This window comes from Coenobita brevimanus, chromosome 40 (genome assembly GCF_032717465.1).
Source record: "Coenobita brevimanus isolate Jiangsu-jjx chromosome 40, ASM3271746v2, whole genome shotgun sequence".
NCBI lineage: Eukaryota > Metazoa > Arthropoda > Malacostraca > Decapoda > Coenobitidae > Coenobita > Coenobita brevimanus.
This window is the reverse complement of record NC_136993.1, coordinates 18,891,770-18,918,725: the sequence shown is the minus strand read 5'-3', so window position 1 is coordinate 18,918,725 and position 26,956 is coordinate 18,891,770. Positions and strand designations below refer to the sequence as shown.

The 26,956-nt window shown below is 39.7% G+C and overlaps 1 protein-coding gene across 1 annotated transcript in view; it reads right to left on the bottom strand.

Annotated features, from left to right (window-relative positions):
- LOC145396977 (putative glutamate receptor) overlaps positions 1-26,956 on the bottom strand; it is a 61,069-nt gene that overhangs the window by 12,271 nt on the left and 21,842 nt on the right. Inside the window, exons 5-6 of the mRNA XM_080270207.1 lie at positions 2,492-2,801; positions 1,999-2,151 (exon numbers count right to left, since the gene is read on the bottom strand). Coding sequence (XP_080126333.1) covers positions 1,999-2,151; positions 2,492-2,801 — 463 coding nt within the window. The remainder of the gene's footprint in view (positions 1-1,998; positions 2,152-2,491; positions 2,802-26,956) is intronic.

The window sequence follows — 26,956 nt, the reverse complement described above, 5'->3', positions numbered from 1 at the left end:
GAAATGGGTTTTGCACCAAATATGTCACTTAAGAACTACCAATTCTTGATCAGCGAGATGTAAAGCACAATTCCACTAGGTTTCATTCATGTACTTCAAATGTGTTTTAAATGTGCCGGTAGTAGCGCCACCTTTAGCCTGTTCTTAAGTGGATTTTGCAGCAAATTTGTCACTTAAGAACTACCAATTCTTAATCAGTGGGGTGTGAAGAACGTTATTACTAAGTTTGATTGATGTCCTCAACATGTGATTTAAATTGCACAGTAGCGCCATCTTTAGGTCGTTCTTAAGTGGACTTAGCACCAAATTCACCACTTAAGAACGCCATATCCGTAACCAGACTGTAAATTGAAACTTTTGGCACCAGTCTGGTTGATGTACTCCAAAATGTAATTTAAACTGATTTTGGGGGGTAAGTCAAGGAGCGCCCCCTACCTAACGCACCAACTGGACAACTTAAGAATCACTGATGAGGGGTCTGCAATGGACTCTCAATGGATTCCAACACTCAAACCTTTTGTACTCAAGGTGTAATTTAAATTTTTGTAAGCTCCAGCATTACTATACATAATTAAGAATAGCCCAATAAAATCATATTTTTCACACAGTTATTTGAATGAGGGAAATGAACACAATTATGTTTTGACTTGTTTGGCTGTTATCCTTGGGCTGCCTGCTACACAGCACAACATGGTTCAACATGAGAAGCTTGAGAGCACTGCACAACTCATGAGCTGGCAAAGATCAGTCCACATTACACAATAGTAGAAGAAGGAGTCACTTGCCTTGCTACTCACCTTTCTTTGGTAATTACATACTTCCATTTCTCAATCTTGTAAATAATTATTATTGAAAATTCTGTTGCATAAGTGATTTCACACACTATCTTAACAGTAATAATAGCTTTTGGTAACCAAAAAAAAATAGCTAAGCCTATAAAATACATCTGTCTCAAACAGAGCAATGTTTATAATATATTTCTATAGAATTATTGATATTTGGTAATGATATGAGACAACATATGGTATAAGTTAACTCCAGTAATGATTGCTGTTATATAACATATTTACCCCACTCCTTATTAAAACTGAAAACCATATGTATCAAAAACAATTTTACTCTTAATTTTAAAACTTTCAAAATTAGAGACAAGTAGTGCTGGCTGTAAAGTTTGTATTCACCAGATGAAAACTAAGGAAATTTACCGTGAATTCAAGCTACATACTACTGTATTAGGATTCTTTTAACCCAGTCATGTTTACTCTCATTTTGTAGAAAAGTGTGACCAAGGTATTAGTAAGAATGAAAAACTAGAGTGTAAAATTTCTTGTTTAGTTCAGAGAACAGAAATATGCCTCGCACAGCTGGTTGTGGTCGAAAAAAAAAACAGTAAAGTGGGTAAAATATTGTTTGTTTGTTTTTTCAAGTGGGTTTTACTGAAAAAACCCGGTTGGGTAAAACCGGGCTACCCACTTTGTTGCCAACCCTGCCATCCCCTAAGATTATGACAGTCACACTATAACTGTATTTCAGTTATCAGTTTCCTGTGAGGCATACATACACTATAAGTTAACAGATCCTTGAGTAAAACTGATCCCATTTCTGTTGACAAGATCATTGCAGAATCATTCCATCGCCGGTCAAATGATGAAGATGGAGTAACACAATAACTGTTTCAACCCAATCATTCCATCCAGACACTTGGTTATTTGTTAATTATTTTTCTTCCTCATTCATTACTGTATCAATCTTGTGCGCTATCGTTTGACTTATGATAGTTGTATCTTTTGAGTCTGTTCGACAAACCCATCGAGGGTTGTATTCTCAAAAGGAAATGCTACAAGGTCTAATGCAGTAATGTAAATATATTAACACACACACACACACACACACACACACACACACACATATATATATATATATATATATATATATATATATATATATATATATATATATATATATATATATATTGGGAAACAAGGGAAACATACTGACCTTCATAACACGAACAACAGGAGTTCTGTATTCACTATTAATTTTTGTAACAGTAAATTGGAGGTACTGATAATTGGAAATGTAACCTGCTCTACCATCTGTCACCCAAGACTCTGGATCAGAAGGTACCATGATGTAACGTTTGGACAGCTCCTGAAACGTTATTAGGATTTGTTAATATTAAGTCATGCTGCCCGTAGACGTGTTTTATGCTCCATACCTCCAGACAGTTTTATAAACTTTGGAATGATTAGTCCCACAGCAGGGACTAATGAAGGCTGTATTTAATCCCTTCAATTCGAAGTTATTCTAAAACTGACATAAATTATCAGGTGGTGAGGAGGATATATGCAAATATACGTAATCTGGCTGCAGGGGATACTTTAACTTTCAATCTGGTTTTACACACAGTATTTTGAAGGATATGACCATCAATATATGCAGGCAGTGACAGGTTAATTAATTAGATCCTGACGAACAGTAATAAATATACTTTTATATAATCATTCACGGAGCCCATCATAAGGTCACCGAAAAAATGACCAAATCCAACAATACTGAGGTCTGACTCTAGATAATCTTTGAATGTGTTAATGGTGCGAGGTTGGCGTGTGACGGTGAGGAAGGCAGTAAGGTTGGAGCAGTAAGACATTCCCAGCACCATCGTGTACAGCCACAGGAAGGCCACCACCACCCGGCTGGTGTTGGTGTTGGGTTCCCGGGCAACTGGCTCGAGTAGGTGCATAGAGATGGCGTGTAGGTAACTTGACATCATAGACTCCAGGTAAGAGGAGTGGCCAAGGCTGCAACAAGATGAAATAAATTTGTTATACAAACGGTTGATGGATTTTAAATTTATGAATTAGGTATCGCTTCAGTTACTCATGTTCATCATGTACTGTTCTGAATACTTCCATATGTTACAATAGTTCGGCAGTGGATAATGTACACATTTATAGCCCAACCCTATTACCAGAAGTTATATGTGCAGGGGAGTTCAGCATGTTTGTCTATACTCAATTTCCTCTTACACTGATAGACAGATTGTACTGGAAGTAGTCATGTAAACGATTCTGAGAAGTCAAAATGACAGCCCAAAAGGGCAAGAATAGAGAGCAGAAGTCTCTGGTTAGGCTAACCTATCTTAGTCAATTGCTTTGCTATTAATTGTAATCGGGAGAAATTTGTATATAAAACGTTGACAAAAAAAAAAAAAAAACAGTCATGGTTCAGTCAGTTCAGCCACATTTAAACAGTGCCAGTAATATGAAAAATACATTCTGTACCGTATCAGTAGTTGCACCATGTGAGAGACACAGTTGTTATGGTTTTGTTTGTACTGGACTTAAAAATCAAGTTTGAATGCAATAACTTTCTACTGTAATATGAGTTTTGATATTTTTCCATGACCACTCTCATATTCTTTGTAGAGGAGTGCTGCTATTTTCTGTAAGATGCCTTCCCCACAAAATGCAAACTTTTTTTTTTTTTTTATACAACATCTTGGGCTTCATAACTTGTAATTTCACACGAGTTATAAGCAAAATTTCTCGGCGTTGTTCTATGATTCTGTGCACCAGTTAAACATGATAGTACCCCCGAAGTGGATGATGGTGATGGGGAGAACTGAAGCTCCCGTTTCACCAGCCCTCAGAACTAGCTTCTGACCATTCACCGCAGCTGAACTTTATGTTCCAGTAACACGGGAGGTGGATTAGCATACTCTCGTATACATTTTCCTTTACTTGTTTCCACCAAACTACCCGCACATTGCACACTACTCTTCCTGTCTAGGCTACACAGCACCCACCCTTAGAGTCTCGGGGAAAGTGGGGGAAGGAAACTCAACGGCCATCCGCCCCTTTCCCAAAATGTTGAACCCATCACGTGCCAGCCGACTCGGGATCTTCATGGCACTGCAGTGCCAGCCAATTTTCAACCTTATTTTTTTTTTCTAGATAGGTTAGGAATGATGAGGAAACATGGAGAATAATAATAAAAGTAGTCACAGAAGCCTAAAAGATCGATTTTGAGGTCGATTCTCTCTCGGCGAGCGGCTAAAATGTTAAGAGTAACGCCCGTAGACCTCATTGACAGCCGCCAGCACTCAGCTTGTTGAGGCAGGAGATCTCCGTTTTCTTCATGGGTAAGTATCCCAAATGACCCAGAGACACTCTCAAAAGGTATATGGATGATGTGGGAACTGTTCCCAAGCATAATTATGTGCTGGGGTTCCTTACGATATTCGGGTGAGTGAGTGGCATTATTCCCATTATGTTCTTATTATTGGCTTTTCTAGTTTTCACGTAAGTGTTTGCCCACACATATATATTTTACATCTGCATCTTTTTTTCCCACAACGAATTATTCTTGCACAGTGTACTTACTATGTGTGTCTTTTCTCGAAGACACAAGACACATTACACAAGTATTATATGAAGTACTTACACTGCACTTATTCTGATGAAATCTCACACACTAATTTACTCATACATTACAGTTACTTATGAAATAACTTACACTAATTAAAATCTACCTTTCAGTAACACTCATAGGTGTCTTTTTCGCACATAACACAGCTTTCTAACACTTAGAAATGGAGGAGGATGTGGTATTTCTCAAGGCTTGGGATTAGGCACAACCTCACATCACACTCCACACATTGGTAGAAGGCAGCACAGGTGTTAGAAAGGAGAACGATTCTCAATATTAGCTCCCTCGTACAAAAATTCTTGAAGAAATCGATTCTCCTTGAGGTGGGAGTCAGCTCCGGCACAGTACAACCTGCTGTATCACCACCTATGAAGGAATGAATGATGGGAACGAAACTGCTCCCATCTTCCCACTCTCACGTGACTTCATCCCCTCCTTCGGTTTCGCCCTCGTCACCAATAGGGCCACCTCCATCACCGTTATCGGGATGGGAAAGAAATTCGGTAGTAGGTTTGGAGAATAGAGCTTGGCTCCTCATTTTCCACACGACTCGCAGTTTTCTTCCCCCTGCCTTTTCCCTTCCCTTTTACTTTACCTTTTGCTCCTTTCCTCACCATTTGAGGCTGTGTGGAGGAAGCACGGAGAGGGTGTGGGGAGGGAGCGCAAGGAGGTTCAGGCGAGGTGGAGGTGGTGGGTTGGGGAGGGGCACTGTGGCGTGGGGGTGGAGGTGGTGGGTATCGTCCCACACCACGTGAATAGAACAAAGCACTGCTTTCCTTTTGCTTTTTACTAAATAGTTCTTCCCCACTCCTCTGGGTTTTCCTTGGAGATCGTACCCACGAAAGCAGCCGATGTTCACCTGAAGGATCGGCCTCATATTTCTCATCACTAGAGGAGTCGTTCATAGAGCGAGAGTGGTTTGGGATGGTGGTGCAGGGTGAGATAGCCATGCAGACAGCCATATTCCTCACCTTTCTTGGAGATGGAATGTCGCCCTCGCTGCACGATTCCGACTCAAGTTGGACGTAGTCTCAATCAGCAACATCATCATCATCATCAATGGGAGAATCACTTTCTCCATTATAGGGGATGTTCAGGAGCTTGTCAATCTCGTGTTGAGGAATGTCGCGATGCACCATGGTGCTCACTCACTCACAAAGTGGGACTGAGTTGCCAGAACCCTGCCTGGGAGGAGGGACACAGTGATGACTCATAGAGTGCTCTACTTGATGACTATTCTACTTGATGATGCTCCAGCCTCTCTCCTCTGCCACAAAAAGAGGATATATTCAGTGACTCTTCTCCCTACACTTCACCACAGGAATTCTGAGTTGACTCAGAGTGTGTCCATCCAACACTACGACCACTTTCCTCTGTCTATTCCAAAGTATCGTCAACATGAACTTATGGTCCGCAAATACAATATTGTGTCTGCTTGACTCCGGCTTGGATATCGCCCTGTCTGGCAAGTCTCTGAGGCGGGGGACGTGCCTCACTTCTAGAATCTATGTGACCTTCCTAACACCCACAGTCTTCAGCATTACTGCCTTGCGTGTCGCTCAGTCATGGACCTACTGCCTCAGGGACAGATCCTGACTAATATATGTAATTATCTATGCACAGACAGTCATTTATATATCATTCTTGTGAGACATCCACACTATGGTGGATGCTAACTCCTGTATTGTAAACTCCAGTTTATCTGTGTAACAAAACAGCATGCCCTGCAAGGTACGAGCTCCTCTGTACATATACGTAATACTTGGCCTCATGGTCCTCTTACTTGGCATGTCGCCCCTTGGGATTAACCAATTCATTATTTAAAGAACAGAAAGAGAGAGAGAGGCACACAAAATATGGCACATATACCCAGATGCTCATTTCCATCCACCACTATCACTAATCTTAGTTCATCTTTTTGGTAAGGAACATGCCAGAGAAAGCTTCCAATGTATACCTATAATATTATTGGCTGTTATTGGCAATACTGTGACTGGCGCATCTTGCATCTCGATTGTTTCTTATGTTTACGCCTGGGCCCAGACTTACACTGTCATAGGATGGAGTTCTCTAATACTTCTGGCTGCCTTATGGCATGTTATTTTCATTAAATGTTGCTTATGTTCCCCTATGTAAACATGTATACATACCTGGTTAGTTTAGGTTTGCTTATTACTGTATATTAGGTAGTGTTTCTTGTCTTAGAGGTAAGGTTCTCTTCTAACTTATGTATATATACTATTGGATATTGTTTCTGTTACAGGAATGGGTAGTTTGGTAATGTGCTGAATAAAACTTGGAAGTTGCCACCGAGTTGTCTGTCTCATCACAATTTATTCAGCACATTGCAAGTTATCATGGACAATCTGCTGAAGCTTTCTCGCTTGGACACTGACCCAATTTGCCCACGGCAGCTAAGGAATGGAAACATTGGCATCGTACATTTATTAACTTCATTGAAGAGAGTGGAGACTCAGCATCTGATAAACTAAGAGCATTAGTGAACTGTGTGTCCCACAATGTGTATGAACTTATTGAAAACTGTACTACTTATGAAAGTGCTGTTTCTAAATTAGAGAGCGCTTACGTTAAACTTCCAAATGAAATTTTTGCTAGCTATCTTTTGGCAACACGACGACAGGAATCAGGTGAACCGATTGATGATTTTTTAAGTGATTTACACAAACTTAGTAAAAACTGTAACTTCAAAACTCTCACTGCTGAAAGGTATCATGAAGAGTTAGTTCGTGATGCCTTAGTTAATGGTATTGCCTCGCCTATTATCCATCAATGGTTGTTAGAGAATAAGACTTTGGATTTAGAAACTGCATACAGTCAAGCTTGTACTTTAGATCTTGCCCAGCATAATGCCGACTCATATGCTTCCCCAGTTGCCCATACCATGGCTGTAGTTCCTGAGCAGCAGCAACAGTGTGTTGGAGAAAAGCAGCATCAATTAGTTGTAGAAAAGTCAGAAGGAGCACCCTCTGGGGACTCCACTGTAGCTGCTGCGTATTCTTCCAGAAAGAAATGCTATTTTTGTGGTAATTTGTTTCACATTAGGGTTAAATGTCCTGCACGTGATGCTTCATGTAATAAATGTGGCAAGATGGGTCATTTTGCAAAGGTTTGTAGTTCAAAGCCTTCAGAGAGTACCGGTACTACTGCTGCATTGTATAACCCTACCCTTCTCACGGTTGCTGCTGCATTTCCTCAGAATCTTTCACATGCAGCAACTGAAGTCAGTGTGAATGGGCACTCAATGAATGCTTTGATCGTTTCATGTAGTTCTTTATAAGTGGTAGAAAAATACAATAGCTAAATATGACTATATGTCCTGCAAGTAAAGAGATTTCAATGGCGTCATTATCACTGAATGCAAGTTCCCCTGGATTTGTTAGAGTAAATTTGATGCACAATGGCCAAGAATATCCATCTACTCATTTAGGAGTTATAAAAGAACTGTATTGTGATATTTTCTTGGGCCATGACATTCAGGACCAGCACAAGAGTATAAACTTTCAGTATGGGGGAAATTAACCTGAACTTCAGGTTACTGATGCAGATTCACTCTGTGCACTAGCAACAGCGATGATTGATGAACCATCATTGTTTCCAAATCTGCCTCAAGGATGTAAACCTATTGTGGTCATATCAAGACACTATAGTAAGGATGACCATTGTTCATCAAGGAACAGGTACTCCACTTATTATCAGAAGGTATCACTGAGCCGAGTTTATCTCCATGGTGTGCACAGGTAGTTTTAGTGAAAGATCCACTTAACAGGCACAAAAAGAGACTTTGTATTGAGTACTATCAGAACATCAACCAGTATACACACCGAGATGCATATCCATTGCCCCGGATAGAGGAAATAGTACATGATCTTGCAAATTACAAAGTTTTTTCTACATTTGATTTAAGGAGTGCATACCACCAGATTAAGATTAAGGAGTGTGAGAAAAGATTTACTGCTTTTCAGGCTGATGGGAAACTATATCAGTTTTGTAGAATCCCATTTGGTGTCACAAATGGCGTAGCTGCTTTTCAGCATGTCATGGACAAACTAATGGAAGATGAAAACCTAAAAGATACTTTTCCATATCTGGACAACATTGCTGTTGCTGGATCAACTCCGGATGAGCATGATGAAAATGTTCGGAAGTTCTTGTAAGTTGTTGAGAGCAGGAAACTAACACTTAATGAATCTAAATCAGTCATGTCTGTACCTACAATCAGTGTCCTTGGGTATTGTGTAGGGAATAACATTATAAAGCCTGATCCTGACTGACTGCGTCCACTCCAAGAATTACCATCTCCTGCAAATGTAAAGTCACTGTGAAGAGCATTAGGGTTGTTTGCTTATTGTGCTAAATGGATTCCAAATTTCTCTGATAAAATCTAACATTTGGTAAATACAAAGACTTTCCCATTGAGTGAAGCAGCACTAGCAGCATTCAACCTCTTGAATAAGCAACTTATGGATGCTATGCTATACTCTGTGGATAAGAGCCATCCGTTTGTTGTGGAGTGTGATGCTTCCGAAGTCGCCATCTCTGCAGCCTTGAACCAAGGTGGCCATCCAGTAGCTTTCATGTCTAGGACCCTCTAAGGTAGTGAATTGCACTATCCGGCAGTGGAGAAGGAGGCTACAGCCATTATTGAGCTGTGCGTAAGTGGAACCATTTCTTAGCTAGGCAGCATTTTACCTTGATAACTGATCAGCCCTCATTGGCGTTTATGTTGGACAACAGGAAACGAATTAAGATCAAGAATAACAAAATACAAGAATGGAGGTTGGAACTAGCATCCTATAGCTATACTATACAGTACCACCCTGGTAAGCAGAACGTGGTTCCTGATGCCTTGACCCGAACATCTTGCTGTTCTGTTTCTTCTGTGTCTAACCTCAGAGACATACATGAGGGTCTTTGCCATCCTGGAGTTACTCGACTTTTGCACTTTGTGCGATCGAGAAACCTCCTCTTCCACAGAGGATGTAAAGAAGACATGTGCATCTTATAACGTCTGTGCACAACTAAAACTACAGTTCTATCGTCCAACAGAAGGGACACCTATTAACCAGCTCCATCCTGACGTTTTCTGGGCAATGGTACGCCCCAGTCCCGATATCTTTGGACCTTTTTTTTTTAGGCTCAAACATTCGCTTTTGGTGAGAAACATCGAAAATTCATAGAGAAATCACTCACCTGAGGTATAAAATACTCGATACAGGTACGAGTACCTCCTTACCTGACTGGGTTTTCTAACAGGCTGGCACCAAAGAAAACGAGTTCTATGGGAGGGTAACTGTTTTATCCACTCATAAACAATATTTATTTATTTACTTGGTACGAATTTATATGTAGTACGAGAGCATATTGGTCTTCAAACAGTAATATAGGCATTATAAGCATTGTTTCACTCACTAACTCATCACCATTCATTACCTTTTTTTCCCACATATCCTGATCATCATTTCTGACTGTTTCTTCCTCTAATGCTATGTAAACTTTGTCCTCCACATTGTTATCGATTGGGGAATCACTCTGGCCCTGAATGTCTTTATTGGCCAGGTCACTGGTAACAGGTGAATTGCCGAGACAATGGCGTGCAGGGGGGGGGAGAGGTTATGCGGTGTAAGGCATTGTCCCTACTTGGCATCTTGTAGAGGAATAGAGGAAGGTGTCCCGTGTATACGTGCCAAAAATCACTCGCAAAATCACTCACAAAAATTGAAAATTGTGCAAATTAGGGACCTTGCAATGTTGCTGCATTAATTTACGTCTCCGGGATATGAGTGCACATCATGTGAGGACGTGAATTCACGTCTCCGGGACGGGGCGGGTTAAAGCCACTCAGCCAATGGAACGCCTCAGTATTGATTTTAAGGGACCTTTGCCATATGCAACACGTAATTAATACATGCTCACAATTGTTGATGAATACTCTCGGTTCTCTTTTGTATTTCCGACTTCTGTGTCCAAATATGCATATGGAAACTGTGATTTAATGTCTTGAAGTAGTATTAGCTTTTGTGGAATGCCCTGTCTTATCCACTTAGATCAAGGTACATCTTTCATGTCCCAAGAACTCAAGATGTACCTTTCTCAAAAGGTTTTTGCAGTGAGTAGAAAAACCCCTTATCATCCCACTGGCAACACCCAAGTAGAACGATATAATGGCATTATTTGGAGAGCCATTTGTCTATCACTTCAGACTCATGGCTGGGGAAAACAACATTGGGAAGTGGTACTTCTAGAGGTATTGCATTCAGTAAGATCTCTTATGTACTGCAACTAATGAAACCCCTCATGAACGCTTCTTTGGTTTCCAATGACGCCCCAGTCATGGAAGTTCATTCATAATGGCTTTTGTCTCCAGGGCCAGTGCTACTGTGACGGCATCCTCGATCTAGCAAGCATGGGCCATTAGTGGATCGACTTGAACTTGTTGATGTGAACCCAATGTATGCCAGCGTTAGGTATCCAGATGGTCGTTAATCAACAATATCTGTTTGTGACTTGGCTCGGTGTCCAGAGAGTCCAGTAATTCCTATGCAGGAAAATGTAGATGTGCAAAATGTAACTAGGTCTTCAGATTCACCCAAAATAAAAAATGTGACAAGGTCTCCAAACACCCCCAAACCTCAAGATACAAAGTTGTCCAACGATAACCCTGAATCATGCTCTATCACACCCACTGAATTAAGGAGGTCTACGCGTGCGTTAAGCTCCCCTGATCATTATGGATGGGATTGAGTTCTTTAGTTTGTACCGTGTAGAAGATAGAGTATCATTTTGTACCTATACTATGTATCATGATGAATGCTTTTCTGTGAAATTACATGTCCATTGTCTGTTTATAATTTCTAGGAGGGGAGATTGTAATATTATTGACTATTATTGGTAACACTGTGACTGGCGCATCTCACATCTCGATTGTTACCTATGTTTACGCTTGAGTCCAGAATTCCACTGTCATAGGATGGTGTTCTCTAATACGTTTAGCTGCCTTATGGCATGTAGGTATTATTTTCATTAAATGTTGCTTATTTTCCCCTATGTAAACATGCATACATACCTGATTATTTAGGGTTTGCTTATTATTGCATATTACGTAGTGTTTCCTTTTTTATAGGTAATGTTTTCTTCTGACTTATGTATATGCACTATTGGATTTTGTTTCTCTTACAGGAATGGGTAGTTTGTAATGTGCTGAATAAAACTTTGAAGTTGCCACCGAGTTTTCTTCTCATAACAATACCTTAATGGTGTACTAAGTTATAGACTGTGTACCCCCCCTGTAGGGTGGGAACACAATCTGGCCACACTAAGGGGTGGTACTACTACTCTGTGGCCAGGTTGTGTTAGGAAGAATACTGCCACCGTATTCCCTGTGTGTTGTAAAAGGCGACTAAAAGGGGCTGGGTCAGAGGACTAGGGACCCCCTCCTCTGTTTTTTAGTTCCTAAAATGAGACAGGCCAGAGAAAGGGATGGGGGATTGAGTTATCCTCGTACCCTGAAGATTGGGTCTATGAATGTGCGTGGATGTAGTACGATTGAGGCTAAAAGGGAGGAGATTGGGAGAATGTTTGTGAGAAGAAAGTTGGATGTGTTAGCTTTGAGTGAAACGAAAATGAAAGGGAAGGGTGAGTCTATGTTTGGAAGTGTGAATGGAAGATTGTCAGGTGTTGATAGAGGGAGGGCAAGAGAAGGTGTGGCCTGCTTAGTGAGTCTGGAAGTACAGCAGTGTGTGATTGAATGGAAGGAGGTGTCATCAAGACTGATGTGGGTGAAAGCGAAATTTGAATGTGAGTTGTGGGTGTTTGTGAGTGCATATGGGATGGTAGTGAAAGGGATGAAGAGAGGGAGTCTTTCTGGGAGTATGTAGGCCAAGTTAGTATAGTAAAATTTCCATCTGGCACAAGTAAGTCATATACTTATAGAGTCAACAGTCGGTTCTAATAACATTTTAGAATTCCTTCCCGGTGTTTATAATGCCTTCTCACTCATTTCTTGTTCTTCTATCCATGGCTTTTATTCCATTTTACATTTTTTTTTTTTTAAGACCAGTAATAGGAAAAACAAATGAATAAAAAGAAAATCCATACCCCAGAGCACAAGTGTCCTCCATTCACAAAAAATCTGCAACAGTTGGACTTGAAGAGCCGTAGGTTGAAGTTTCGTGAGAAACCACTCTGGGGAAGCGAGTTCCAAAGAGATGCAGTTCGGGGACGAATAGACTTCTGATAGGCAGAAGTTCTGCAATATGGCAGTGTGACAGTCCAGTCATGAATGCTACCAAATGCCCGTGTAGCACAGGGGAAGGCATGGAGAAGTGGCACAATGGATGCAACTTCGTCTGAGCATTTGCCATAAAAATATCTATAAAATAATGCAAAGGAGGCAACATTCCTTCTTACTTGAAGGGGAGGTAGTTCACTTGTAAAGTTATTAATATTTCTAATGGATTTTGTCTAGTTGTTTTATTGCCACATCTCCACATCCATTCTACAAGGGTGAGCAATATTCCAGCTGAGAGCACATATGACTTGTAAATTAAAGCTAGCTGCTCCACAGTGAAGAAGTTACGGACTCTGTACAATAATCGAAGTTTCTTTGAAGCGGTTTTAGCAAGTGATCTAACATGACAGGTCCAGCTAAGGGTATTGTTAAGTGAATCACGGAGAATTTCAATATTTATAGAGGTAGGCATATTAATAGCATTGGCTCGTATATCAATACCTATAACCATTATACGCTTATAATTATTACATATTGCGTTATGACATATTAATTCCTATACATCAGTGTATAAAGCATAAGTTGTCTCATATATCCATAGCTCTACATCCAACAGTAGTTAGTTTTATTTCTTCCAGATATACTGTGTTATCAGGGCCGGATCCAGCACTTTACAAGAGGAGAGAGTGATTCCTAACGGAATTAATACTTAATGCATTTAAGCAATCAAAATATTTAAAATCACTTTTAACTTACATGTTTTAATCATAGGAATACAATAATACGAGCAAATAGCGGTGACTGACTCGGTGGAGAGGCAGCCTGCAGTCTTAATGGACACAGGATCGAATCTCGGTAGGGGCACGGAACATGTTAAGGATCTGAATTTCATAAAAACAGACTTTACTGATCTCCCAGAAGACCCACTGACATGTAAAAATACCCCCACTAATACCAGTACACCAGTCATGTATGACGGTGGGTGTTAGCACCGAAGTGGTGACATGTGGAAGTGTGTAGGAGGACTACTGGGCCTTGGGATAGGCCCTGAAGCCTTTACCCAGAGTCAGACCCATTAAAAAAAAAATGCAAGGGTAGTAAAATATGTAGTGCATATAACTTGGTAAATAGCATTGCTCTTGTTTCACATTATCATTAGTTTGCCGAAAGTAGGGGGGGGGGCGCAGACGACCCCCCACGCCCACCCCTGAAATCTTTCCTGATAGGCTATGACTCATGGTTTCATTCAGGGTATCAGCCTTTCTCCGTTGTTTTATTATTGTTTATTTTGGATCAGATATTGCTCACTACTCAATCTCATGCCCTCTAACCTGATTAGTTAATTTTTTTTTTTTTTTTTAGCCTGTTGCGCTTTTCATCTTTATCAAAGGAAAACATGCTTCATCAATCAACATTAGAAAATGGAATCGTTTGCAGTGCCTCAGTAACTCTGAAATGGATTGGGTATTGTCTGCTCTGACTTTCGAGCAGAGGAACTTCTTACTTATCCGAGAGAGAGAATCTCCGTTTTCACCACTTAACATCAGAGATCTCCACTTACTTTCCAAATTTTACTTTTCTTCCTCAACATTGATTCTCTAGAATATCGTAAATATACCTATGGAATTTGGGCTTGTTGTCATTCCAAATACAGGTATTTTCCACTGAATAAAAGTGAACATACGAGTAACTAGATCTAACAACACATTTACTTTTTTGGTAATCCAGTAGTCTGTTAAAAAAAAAACTTCTACACCAGATTCTGAACATTAGAAGATTATGTTAAAATTAAGCTAAAATTATCCATTATGCAAGAATTAATGCCAAGCACCAAATCTGAGACCAAATTAGACTAAGAACAAAATTATGCTAAATGAAGTAATACTGATAAAGATGAATTGTCTGCTGTGGGATGCCAGAAGTATACAAGCTGAAAAATTATTTGTATTAATGTTCAATTTCTTCCCATTCTAGACGTATTTTCTGCAAAGTACACAATATACATTTTATATACTTTATATATATATGCAAGCTCTGAACACAGTTTTCACATGACAGATCTTTTATTACTGGACAGCGGTGTTAACTGCAATAGTATTGAGCCACGGGACTGATAACTGCAAGTTAAAATGACACACTTCGGTAATATGAGTGACTCAGACAATGACCCATTCCTAGGGAAGGTCCAGCAAATACTCAGGACCATTGAATATTTAACATTTACTCGTGTAAGGCCACATGTGTTCTCGTTTTTTTGTTCGGTCCAACACCCTGTGCTTATTTTTTGGAACCTTAATCCATTTGTGCAAGGATAAGTTAACCCCTTAACCACGGGGCGTCAATTTCATGAAGCTCGGGGGCAAGGGATCGTACCATGGGGTGTCACTTTCGTTATGCTCGGCAGCAAGGGATCATACCGTGGGGCATCACTTTTGTGATTCTGTGTTATTTTGAATTTGCCCAGGCTTTCAAGTGGTGGCTTATCATCTATCAATACTACCAGTGTCCAGCTATACTCAGTTCTGCTAATGTCACCTGTACTCCCATCCACTGTTGACAATTTAGCCATTTTTCTCCTGTCCTTGACTCCCCCCCTCCTTACCTCCCCTCCATTACCCTCTCCTTCCGCCTGACCAGCTGCGCTGCGCTACACAAATCCTGGACGGATTTTTCCACTCATTTTATCCATTGAAATGTGCCCTTTGCCTTATTCTTATACAAAATAATATATGAAACAAAGACAGAAGGTAATTGATACTCCATACATCTGGAATGGGCTAATTATCACCTGGCAACACCTCATGTGCACATCGTTCGCTAATTTTCCCTGTTTATTTCCCCTTGAATTATGTCGTATGACCTATTCTCATAATAAAAATATATATAGGAAAGGGAGGGAGAAGCCTAAGTGATATTTACATTCACCTGGAACTACCTAATTTATTATGTATTGTCTAGATTTCCTGCCAATAATTTCATAGTGTATATATTAGCAGCTGTCACCACGCTGACATTGGCAACCCTTCACTGCCCCTAGGCCACAGCATTCCATTCAGTTTACTGTCGTCTTTCAAGGTGAAACCACGTCGGATTCGCGCCTGTCCAATTTGGCCACTTTTTATCCCCATGCAAAGGGCCCTGTGACCTCTACCCCTACTAAACCTCGTGTGTAGGGGTAAAGGGCTAAGTGACTCTGCTGAGGAACGTGAACTGGCTAATGCATCAATGATAATGATGGACAGTGATTACGATCTTTCTGGTGACTCTAAAACAGTGCAAGTGGAAATGTAAATAATGCGTAAATAATGTGTAAACAACAAGTGAGCACAATGAATGTAAATATAACTGAACAGTGGAAAATAGTTTTATAAGTTACTGCCAGTGACAGTTCAAAACATGGTGTAAATAAAATAGAAATGTAAATAATGTAAATAAAATAGAGAATGTTAATAGACTTGTAAATATGTAGTAATATAAGAATACGAGTATATATACTAGAAGGAATGAAAGTGAAAGTGAAAGATTTGCTCTAGCATGTATGAATACTGAAAGTTTGAAAGCGAAAGTGACAGCTTCGATCTCTACGCTAGTATACAGTACGAGAAAGTGAATGCTTGGAATGAAAATAAACTACTAGTACTGAAAGAAACTTATAGATAAATATATATATATATATATATATATATATATATATATATATATATATATATATATATATATATATATATATATATATAAAGTGTAATAAAGTACTAGAAATATAAAGCGTGAGTGTGTTTATAAATAATAAATGACAGCTCCGCCTCAGAATACCATCGGGTAACCAACACAGGAAGAAAGCTCATATGCGCTCGTAATTTACATTGCTTTCACAGTGGGTTTTTTTTTTGGAATATGTATACCAAACTACTTGAAATTCATAGAATAGTGTTTGTAGTTATAATATCAGGCAGTGGTAACCATATTATGGGGTATCGGGAAGTGTAAAGTGGAGACTTCATTACCCAACTTCAGAAGTCTCCACAACTCCTACGGTTGTCAACAAAGGCTCACCAAACATCCCAGAGGAAAGCTGAAGGTATGTGCCATAGGCATTTATAATTATAATATTCTAGGACTAATAACTGATTTTTGGCAAATATTTTTTACAAGTCAGTCGGAGCTCGAATATCCTCGCGGGACGCGCAAGGAGTGCAAAAACAACCCCGCGGTGTAGGGGTTAATAAGTTTTCTGGGACATGACACGCTGGCTTTTCGCCCTTCCTCCCCCGCTTGCCACATGCTCCAAAAATTTGTATTCTCGGCTTATTTTCACCACCAAGCACAGTTATTTTGCCATAAAACCCACATATTCCTATTCGTCAATGTTTGTTCTACACGATAAGCAAAAAAAAAAAACACAAAAAAGAAAAACACTATATGTATATTAGGCCATATGAATAAACATTTAGGTCTGGGATACATGGCGTCTGGCAATGAATGAAAAAAAAAAAATGAAAAAACATATCATTTCCCAACATCATAAGTAGAATCTTTACTAATGAATCTCTACATGTTATACATCATTGGAAAGAAAATTTTATTAGCTTTCGAATGCCGAAGGTCCCACTTTGATATGAGGTATGGTGTTCGAGTAATATGCGAAAAAGTAAAACCTTTTTCGACAGACAACAGATTGTTTTATTCGGGGAGCTTTAGCGAAAAACTTTTCTCACCACTGTTAAGTTTTTATTTTATCATCCTATGCAGAATTTCAATGGCTTTCATTTGAGCCCAATGGGTGATCCTAGGCCCCATGGTTTTCGAGAAAAAAGCAAATAACTACAATGTACCAACGCCGTGTCATGACTGTAGGGCAGTTTCCTGCCTTCCTCTAAGCTATTGAACATATTCCACCAATTCTTTGTACACTAGATATGCACACTATATTCACATGATTCACTGTCACTATTTTTTATAGCTAAATACTCACATTTGGTGCAGGGTAGAGGGAGTGTAGTTGGTTAGAAACAGTAGCACAATCTTCGTTGGGCCAATGGCTGACAATTTTTTTTTTTTTTTTTTTTTTTTTTTTTTTTTTTAATGCGAGGAAGAAGGAACAAATGACCGGGAATGCTTCACAAAAACCAAATTTCCTATTGCAAACACCAAATCTAATCACAAGTGCCCAAACACTATACACAAGCACTACTGGTACAGTGAAATATGTTGCACGGCCGGGACAGGGGTAAGAGTGGAAATTTAAAGGGACAGAACCACGCAGTACCTTTCCCACTCACAGCTCATTTGGTGCTGAATAACCTGTCCGCTCTCTTGCTGGTATCGGGACCCACAGTTGCCAACTTATTACTTTTGACGAGGAGCAGGGAAGCTATGACGTCTCCAAAAATGACACCGATCAGCTGAAAACTTTTCCTCTGACGAAAGATTTTTATCTTTCGTCAGAGGAAAAGTTTTCGGCTGATCGGTGTCATTTTTGGAGGCGTCATAGCTTCCCTGCTTTAATGACACCAAAATCGTCAATGTGCAATGTCTCAGCCAGACCCTAATGACGACAAATCCATCATCGTGTACACAGGGGTTAAGATGAACTTAATATTTATAAATAAACTATTATGTGGTAAGGCTTGAAGATGATGGGCTTTGCTACACTGGCTCTGTTACAGAAAACAAACTATTGAGTGGTATGATAAATAATTTTGGAACTGAAATATTATCAGGAACTGTGAAACAAAGAACAAAAAAGCATATATATAATCTGGATCCCTGGGAGTTTTCCTGCAAAGTTTCATCAAAATAAATCCACACATCTAGTAACTGTAGCTGGATATGTCCTTATACAGGCAGATGGTGGTTCATTACTATCTAATTTTTATCCATTGCCAATGGTGGTCATTTTGGATAACAAAAAATACTTAACATTATCTGTCTGTCTTCCTTTCGATTTAGAATCAGCACCCACTGATCATAACATATCAAACAAAATCCAGATACTGTAAAACAAAATGTAATGTAAAACAAAATGTAATGTTAAACACAATGTACCCATCCACTGAAGGAGTAGACTGTAGCACCAATCGAACAGGGCTGTACTCCTGAGGTGGATGGGAAGCTGGTGACAGGGAGAGCTGGAGCTCCCATTTCACCAGGCCTCAGGACTTAATCCTGACCAGCTCCCTTTGCTGAACATTTTCAGTGCTTTCATTTACACAGAGAGTAAGCCAGCATACTCTCTTAATACCTCCACCTTCAACTTTCTACACCACACTATGAGCACGTAAGATATCACACCTTCTATTCCCACTCCCTTTAGCAATGGCTGCTGCATTATTATTAGCAAACGAGTGGTATCTCGGATTGCTACCACCAGCAGGGCAAGGCTGGTGGCACAGGGTCCTGCTGGCCGCCATCAAGCGACTGTGCCGGCGGCAACTGTTGCAAATTCCATTCATGCTCGTCAGTGGAGAGGAGCAGGTGCAGCCTTATTCTTCACCAATATCCGTGACCTCAGCACCAATCTGACTTCAGTTCATTTTTTCCTACAGTCCATATCCCCTCTGGCCCTGTTCCTCACAACCACAAATCTCTCTCTCTGCCAATATATCCCAGTATTGTTTTCTTGGTTACCATCTCCTCACAGACTTCTGTAACAAGGGTGGCACTTGTTATATCAAATATGAATATACAGTTGACACTTTTAACTTTACCTCAACTAATTTTGATTGCTTACTGTATAAACTAAATTATCTAAATATTACCAAATATATCTGTTTAGTCTGTCACTCCTACAATGCTTCTTCAGAACCCAGTGTATTTGACTCCTTATCCACACAGTTGAGTAACCTTAACCTTGCCCTTAGCACTGAAATTACCATTTTGGGTGATTTTTACGTACATAATGTTGAATGGTTATTGCTCTTTGCCAGGATTGACGATGCTGGTCTAGAATGCGAGCTGTTTGCAGAATCGTTTAATCTCATGCAGTTGGTAAAGCTGTCAACCAGAATACCAGATAATCCTGACCATAATGCCCATCTCTTGGATCTACTTCTGACAGATAATCCAGATCAGTACAGGACAGAAGTACTGTCACCACTTGGATCCTCTGACCACAATCTCATCAAAGCCCCAAAGCTCCCCATTCTGAACATGTCAGGGTGACTCGATGGCACTTTGATAGGGCAAGCTGGGATGGATTTAGAAATTATCTTGCTGACATTCCATGGCAGTCTTTCTTCTGTAGTCATGTCAGTTCTACCCAGTCCCACATTAATGGCAGTACTAGCTGGTATGGATTTATTCATACCATGTCAACAGGTCACCAAAAGATTGAACTCTCCAAAATGGTTTGATAGCTACTATACCAGAGCAACAGGCCAAAAATCATTAGTATATATCTCTTATTTAAAATAAAAAACATCTGAATCATTGTCAATTTAAAATTGCTAGAAACCATGCAAAATCTGTAATAAATCTCTCTAAATCAAACTTTCTTCAAAATAAAGCGTCAAAACTATTTAACAACCCTAATGACAATAGAATTTCTGGTCAACTCTCAATTCTAAAATAATAACTTTAACAAGTCATCAACCATTCCCCCACTAAATTCTTCAGATGGCAACGTTACAAATGACCTGTGTGGGAGAGCGAATACTTTTGCCAGTACGTTTGCCAGAAATTCTACCGTAGAGGAAGTCAGTCAGAACGTCTCAGTACTATAACTTCACTTTCCCGAAACTGTTCCACTTAAAATACAGACAAGATCACTAGATATGTAAAATCCATCCTAGACAATTTACCAACCAAAATGCTCTAGGCCTAGATGGAAATCCTCCAATTGTTTTGAAAAAGTATTCCCCAGAACATGCCTCTGTTCTAGCTAAATTATTCAGTCTACGAATATGTACTTCATCATTCTCTAATTATTGGAAAGAAGCCAATATCCACCGAATTCCAAAGAAAAGAAGTTCCTCTGACCCCTATGATTACAGACCGATAGCTGTCACATTTTCTCTTGGTAAAGTATTTGAAATTTTAAGTAAAAAGCACATAGTTAAACATCTTGAAGCCAACAACTTAACTAGTGAAAGACAATATGATTTTCGCCACGAAAGTTCCACCGTTGACATACTGTACTGAATCTCATGTGCCATACCATCCATCAATCAATTGACCAACATGGAGAAACTCATGCAGTAACCCTTGATATTTCTAAAGCTTTCAACAGAGTGTGTCACCATTCCCTGCTGTCCAAACTCCCTTGCTATGGACTAACATCTTTTGTTCCTCTGCTTTCCTCAAATCTCAGCGACAGAAAAATAAGAGTAAAAGTAGAATATTTATATTCCAGTTTCCACTCAATTAATGCTGGCATGCCACAGGGATATGTTCTGGCGCTAATCCTGTTCCTGGTTCATATTAATGACCTCTTACTTGTCTCCGACAACCCCATCCATTCATATGCAGATGACTCAACACTTCATAGTTCATTCACACTCAAACACCCATTTACAAAGTCTTATATCTCTAACTCTCAACTCAGTACAGCCATCTCTATAAATCGAGATGTATCTAAGATCAATGAATGGGAACAAAACAACCTTGCCTCATTTAATTCTAGCAAAACCAAATATATACAATTTACTAATAAACAGATATTGCCAGGCTCGTATATTCAGTGCCACTAATATTCCTATCTCCAAAAGTATTGAAATTCTCAGTGTCTCACTTAACAATGCCTTCAGCTGGACCTCTTATGTCAGATCACTTGCTAAAACTGCTTCAAAGAAACTTGGATTATTGTATAGAGTCCGTAATGCCTTCTCTGACGAGCAGTTAGCTATAATTTATCCGAGTCATGTGCACTCTCAGCTACAATATTGCTCACCCTTGTGGAATGGATGTGGAGAGGTTACATTAAAACAACCAGACAGAATTCAGAACAAAGCTGTTGGAATTACTAATGACCCAGCTATTATAAATAAACTACGTCCCCTACAAGTAAGAAGGAATGTTGCCTCCCTTGCATTATTTTACAGATATTTTTTATGGCAAATGCTCAGGGGAAGTTGTGTCCCTTGTGCCACCTCTCCATGCCTTCCCTCGTGCTACATGGGCATCTGGTTGTGCTCATGACTGGTATGTCACACATTCATAATGCAGAACTTCTGGCTTTCAGAATTCTTTTATTCCCCGAACTGCATCTCTCTGGAACTCGCTTCCCCGGAGTTTGTTTCCTGCCAAACTTCAAGCTACAGCTGTTGAAGTCCAACTGTTACAGATATTTTTTGAATGGAGGATGCCAGTAATCTGGTGTAAGGATTATTTTCTTTATTATTCACTTGTTTTTCCTTCCTCTGTTTTATTAAAATAAAAGATTAGGGCTATTGTTCAAGATCTAGACTGCAAATAGCACAAATTTCATTACATTATATACGTCCTCGGTTTTAGATACAAAATCTGGAAATGTGGCATGTCACCACCCTACTCTTTCTGAATTCATCATCATCATACAATGCTGCTACGCTGGGATACTGAAGGCAAGGTCTCGTATGATCCTTGCTGTGTGCAGTGGATTCCTTGTTATAAGCTGATATCAGGTTTTGCAGTCACTGTTAGAGCATGAGAGCCTTTCACTGGAAGGTGTTAAAGAGCAAATTGACCATTATACAAGTTTAGCATGCACTTCTTGTCATTTTTTCCTTCCTTCCTACCTACGCACCTTCCTATATATTGTACAGTTGGGCAAGTAGAAAGTGCGAAAAAAATATTTGGGTAATGGAGACATCTGGCAGTTCCCTGTAGTAAGCCCACGTATCTTTGTGAATGAATCACTCAGAATCCTTAGCCTGTGTCAGGTGGAACGTGACTGACTGAATTTTTGAGTGGTGGTGAAGCAGATATTCTCATATTATATGTAAAGAAAATTTAATAGCAAATAAGTGGTAGGGAACAATTTTTCGAGAATACTACAGTACTTCATGAACGAAAGTGAAGTATAAGAGAGTAATGAGCTTAGCAATCTGTAAAACCTAACTGGCAACATTGCACAGAGGAGCAACACGTCAGCTGGTAGTTTCATTTATTCATGATCTTTCAAGCTGCTGAAACGAAGTCTGGCGACTCAGACTAATAGATGTTGACCACTAATGAAGAGAACCGGCAATGCTTTCTTTAATGAATCTAATACTGATATTATATTTCACCAGTTTCTAGGGTAATTACACTTTATGACACATGATGTCTAATTAAATGCGTATGGAGTGAATTAATACCAATTTATATTTTGCCTTTTTACCTTTTCTATAGCTTCAAAATACTGTATAATATATTGACATTGGAAGACAGAAGACTGCGCTGGTTCAGAAGGACCTTGTAGTGCAAAGGAGGAGATAGAAAGGAAAGGGCAAAGGAAATGTTCCCCCGAGCAAGACCTTATTAGATCACATAGCCCTGCTAGGTGACAGGAGGGCGCTATCATTCCCGGCATGGCAGCTACCAGGCGTGGCTCAAACTCACCATCCCCCAGGTCCCGAGTCCGACCCTCTACCACTGAGCCACCCTGCCCCAAAAGAGATAGAGGAGAGACAGCAAGAACGAAGGTAAAAGAAGGAATGAAGGGACAGCTGAGAAGCTGAAATGGATTGAGTCGGAACTGAAGGGGTGTCAAAACCCTTTAACTATTGCCCATAATTCTGCAGGCAATACCCTCCTACAGGGGTCATCTCAGTATAAATACATTGCATTGGAAACGCAAAAGTATAGTCAGATAATTAGTAACACTCATATACAGCAATATGAGATGGTTACCTTAAAATTTTTCCCAGCAGCTCCACTTAATTACTTTCATGTCCATAAGGAGCATACAACATCGTTTTGTAACATCAAACAGGGACTAGGTAACGTACAGAAATGAAGTGAGAATAAATCTTATTTAGGAGAAAACTAGCTTCTAATGACTTCCCAACATCACTGCACAAAAATTTTCCTGGAACATTCAGTTGCAAAGTACATGTCTTTATGTAGAATTTCACGAGCTTTCTAATGAGCCCCATGGCGATTTGATATGCCTGACAGATTTCAAGTAAATTGAAAAAAAAAAATGGCCTAAAAAAGTCTCATTTGTTAATCATTTAGTATCTTACTATTGACAATGTAACAAACATATATGTAAATTATTTCTAGTTTTGTAGCCCAAAGGTTAAGGAAGCCCAAGATATAATAGACATTGTTATAACCCTTATTGTTATTGAGAAAATGAATTTTGAAAAAAAAACAGGATGGGTTGTGCGTGGTAACAGCACTTAAGTTCGTGCCCATATGTTTGCGTTTCAGAAATTTTACCAAAATAATAATTTGACATATAGGTTATTTGGCATTACAAAAGTATGCATAAAATCAGCTTGCACATGCTTTTTGTGGATTTTTCATGCAACCCATACTTTATGAGTAAAATGCCTGAAAGAAAAACAATTAAATGCACCAATGTTCCCTATGAGAATATCTAGTAAACACACACATTTTATACCTTATAATACATAGTATAAAAACGAAACAAGTAATCTGGTTACTTACCAGTATATCCTCTAGCAGTGTTGTAATGCTTCTGGAATGCAGAGATGGAGTGGCAGCGAGGAGGAATGGTATGATCACAGTTTATGTGTGTGTGATTATGTGTGTGTGTGTTTGTGTCTGTGTGTGTGTGTGTGTGTGTGTGTGTGTGTGTTTGAGGTGGTAATAAGAGGCAGCTGTCTCCACTGTGATGTTGATATTGGTATCAGTGGTGGTACCCATGGAGTGGTGGTGATAATGAAGATGGCCTTGACTGTGGAGGGCAGAGGGAAGTTTATCACATCGCCTCACTCTCTCTCTCTCCTCCTCATCCCAGTCACTCTCAAAAACACTCTCCCCAGATTCTTTGTCTATGTCCTCCTCACTGTTTATTTTATTAAATAGATATTTCAGGCACTCCTCCTCAGATAACCCTTTCCCCGCCATCGTGGCTACTTTCGGTATTGAAAGGGAACTGTCACGAGCGGTTATAGATTTGAAATTTGGATTTCTCTGAAAATATACAAAAAACATACACCTTCACAGACACACTGCACTATAATACGCTATCGCTATAATATACGTAAGGTACGGGTGGGTAACACAATAGAAAACGAGGAATAAAATGGCCGACTGCGCTCTAGCCCACCCTCCTCGCCTGACTGCCGAGAGGAGACTGAGCTAATAATAGGCCGCTTGTCCTTGTGACAGACTTTTGAATGCTGCCATATATTTCCCTCAAACTTGACCACCCTAACCTATGACTCACTAAAATTTGATGCACTTTCAGCCACAGGAAAAGTTTCTATGATTAGTTACAGGGAAATTGTGTAATAGTGCGTTATCGGTTACTCTTCAGACTGCAAGGAATTGACTCGTATTGCGTCATCGTGCACGAGGAGGTTAAGGTTGTTAAGCCCTCCACACTATCGGGCAGTGGCTGGCGGACTGTGCCCTCATCGGGCACAGTCTGTCTGGCAGACTGTGATGTCAATGCTGCTGAATAGCAGGTCAAGTAGTAAAGTCGGCCAATTTTCTGTAGGTGGTCAGCAGTGCTTGAGTGTCATATCACCATGTGGAACACAGAGGAAAAGAAAAAAGTAATAGCTTAGAATAGTATATTAATTGTTGCAATTGTAAAATATTAAATAAAGGAGAGAGTGCAGAAAAACAATCTGGTTAAAGAGCCAACTTGTGGGGGATGGCAGGGTTGTCGGCCCATGCCCGTTGCCAAACCACCGGGAAGTGTCCTGTGATTTCACACAACTACGGGCACTGGCTGTCCGCTGGTTTGCCCATCAAAGTTGCCACAAAGTGTTCGATGACAGGCCACTCATGCCTGCGGGGCACTGCCCGATAGTGTGGACAGGGCTTTAACATCATGGGCTTGCTTTGGTATGTTGCATAATTTATATGTGTATCACCTTCAGACATTCATTGTCAATTGACAGGATGTTTACCATGTGCAACATAGCTGTGAGATGAGCAAGGCACTGATTCCAACACGTATTTCACAACAGTTTTACCTCCTTTTATCTGTTCCAAGAAAAATCATAGCAATCATTGAATGGGACATGTTTAATAATGTGGAGAAAATGAATACAGGGATAGCATGGTAATAAATTATGAGGGTTTGTTTTGGGCTAATATATATTTGCCACTAATGTTGATAATGTTTCGACTATGATATATCTCATAATCAGTAGGCATAGAACAGAATCACAATAATTTATAACAAGTATATTTCCTCTGACAAAATATTCATTCACATTTAAAACAATGTTCTCTCAAAAACAATACATGTGATCTATATACGACAAACAGATAATACTCGTGTTTTATTCAGTTCCTCAACTGTCCCTCTTTTCGTTCTTTTTCCCTCGTGCTTGCTGTCCCTCCTCCCTGTCTCCTCCTTTGCACTACAGGGTCCTTCTGACCCAGCGCAGTCTTTTCTTTTTCCTATGTCAATACTTTACACAGTATATAGAAGAAATATAAAAGGTAATAAGGCAACAAATAATTTAATATTAATTTATTTCCTACTCACTTTAATAGACATCAATTGTGTTATAGAGCATAATAACCCTAGAAATTGATGAAATATAATATCAGTATTAAATTCGTTAAAGAAAACTTTGCCGGTTCTCTTCATTAGTGGTCAACATCTATTTGTCTGAGTTGCTAGACTTAGTTTCAGGAGCTTGAAAGATCATGAATAAATGAAACTACCAGCTGATGTTCTGCTTTTCTGTGCAGTGTTGCCAGTTAGGTTTTACAGATTGCTAATGCTCATTATGATACTCCACTTTCGTTCATTAAATACTGTAGTATTCTCTAAAAATTGTTTCCTACCACTTATTAGCTATTGACTTTCATTTACGTTTTACATGATGAGAATATTTACTTCACCACTTCTCAAAAGTTCAGCCGGTCACGTTCCACCTAACACAGGCACTAGGTTCTGAGTGATTCATTCATAAAAATACGGGGGATTGCCACAGGGAACTGCGAGATGTCTCCATATACCCCCTTTTTTTCGCACTTTCTACTTTCCCAGCTGTACCTTCTGCCTCCCCATCTGTCAACCTCATGATCTACCTCCCTGCCTGCCTACACCCTCTTTCCTTTTTGCCTCCCTGCTTACCAAACCACATAACTACATGCCTCCATTCCTACTGTACTTACTTACCTGCCTATCTATTACTTCTTACTGTACCTACTTACTTC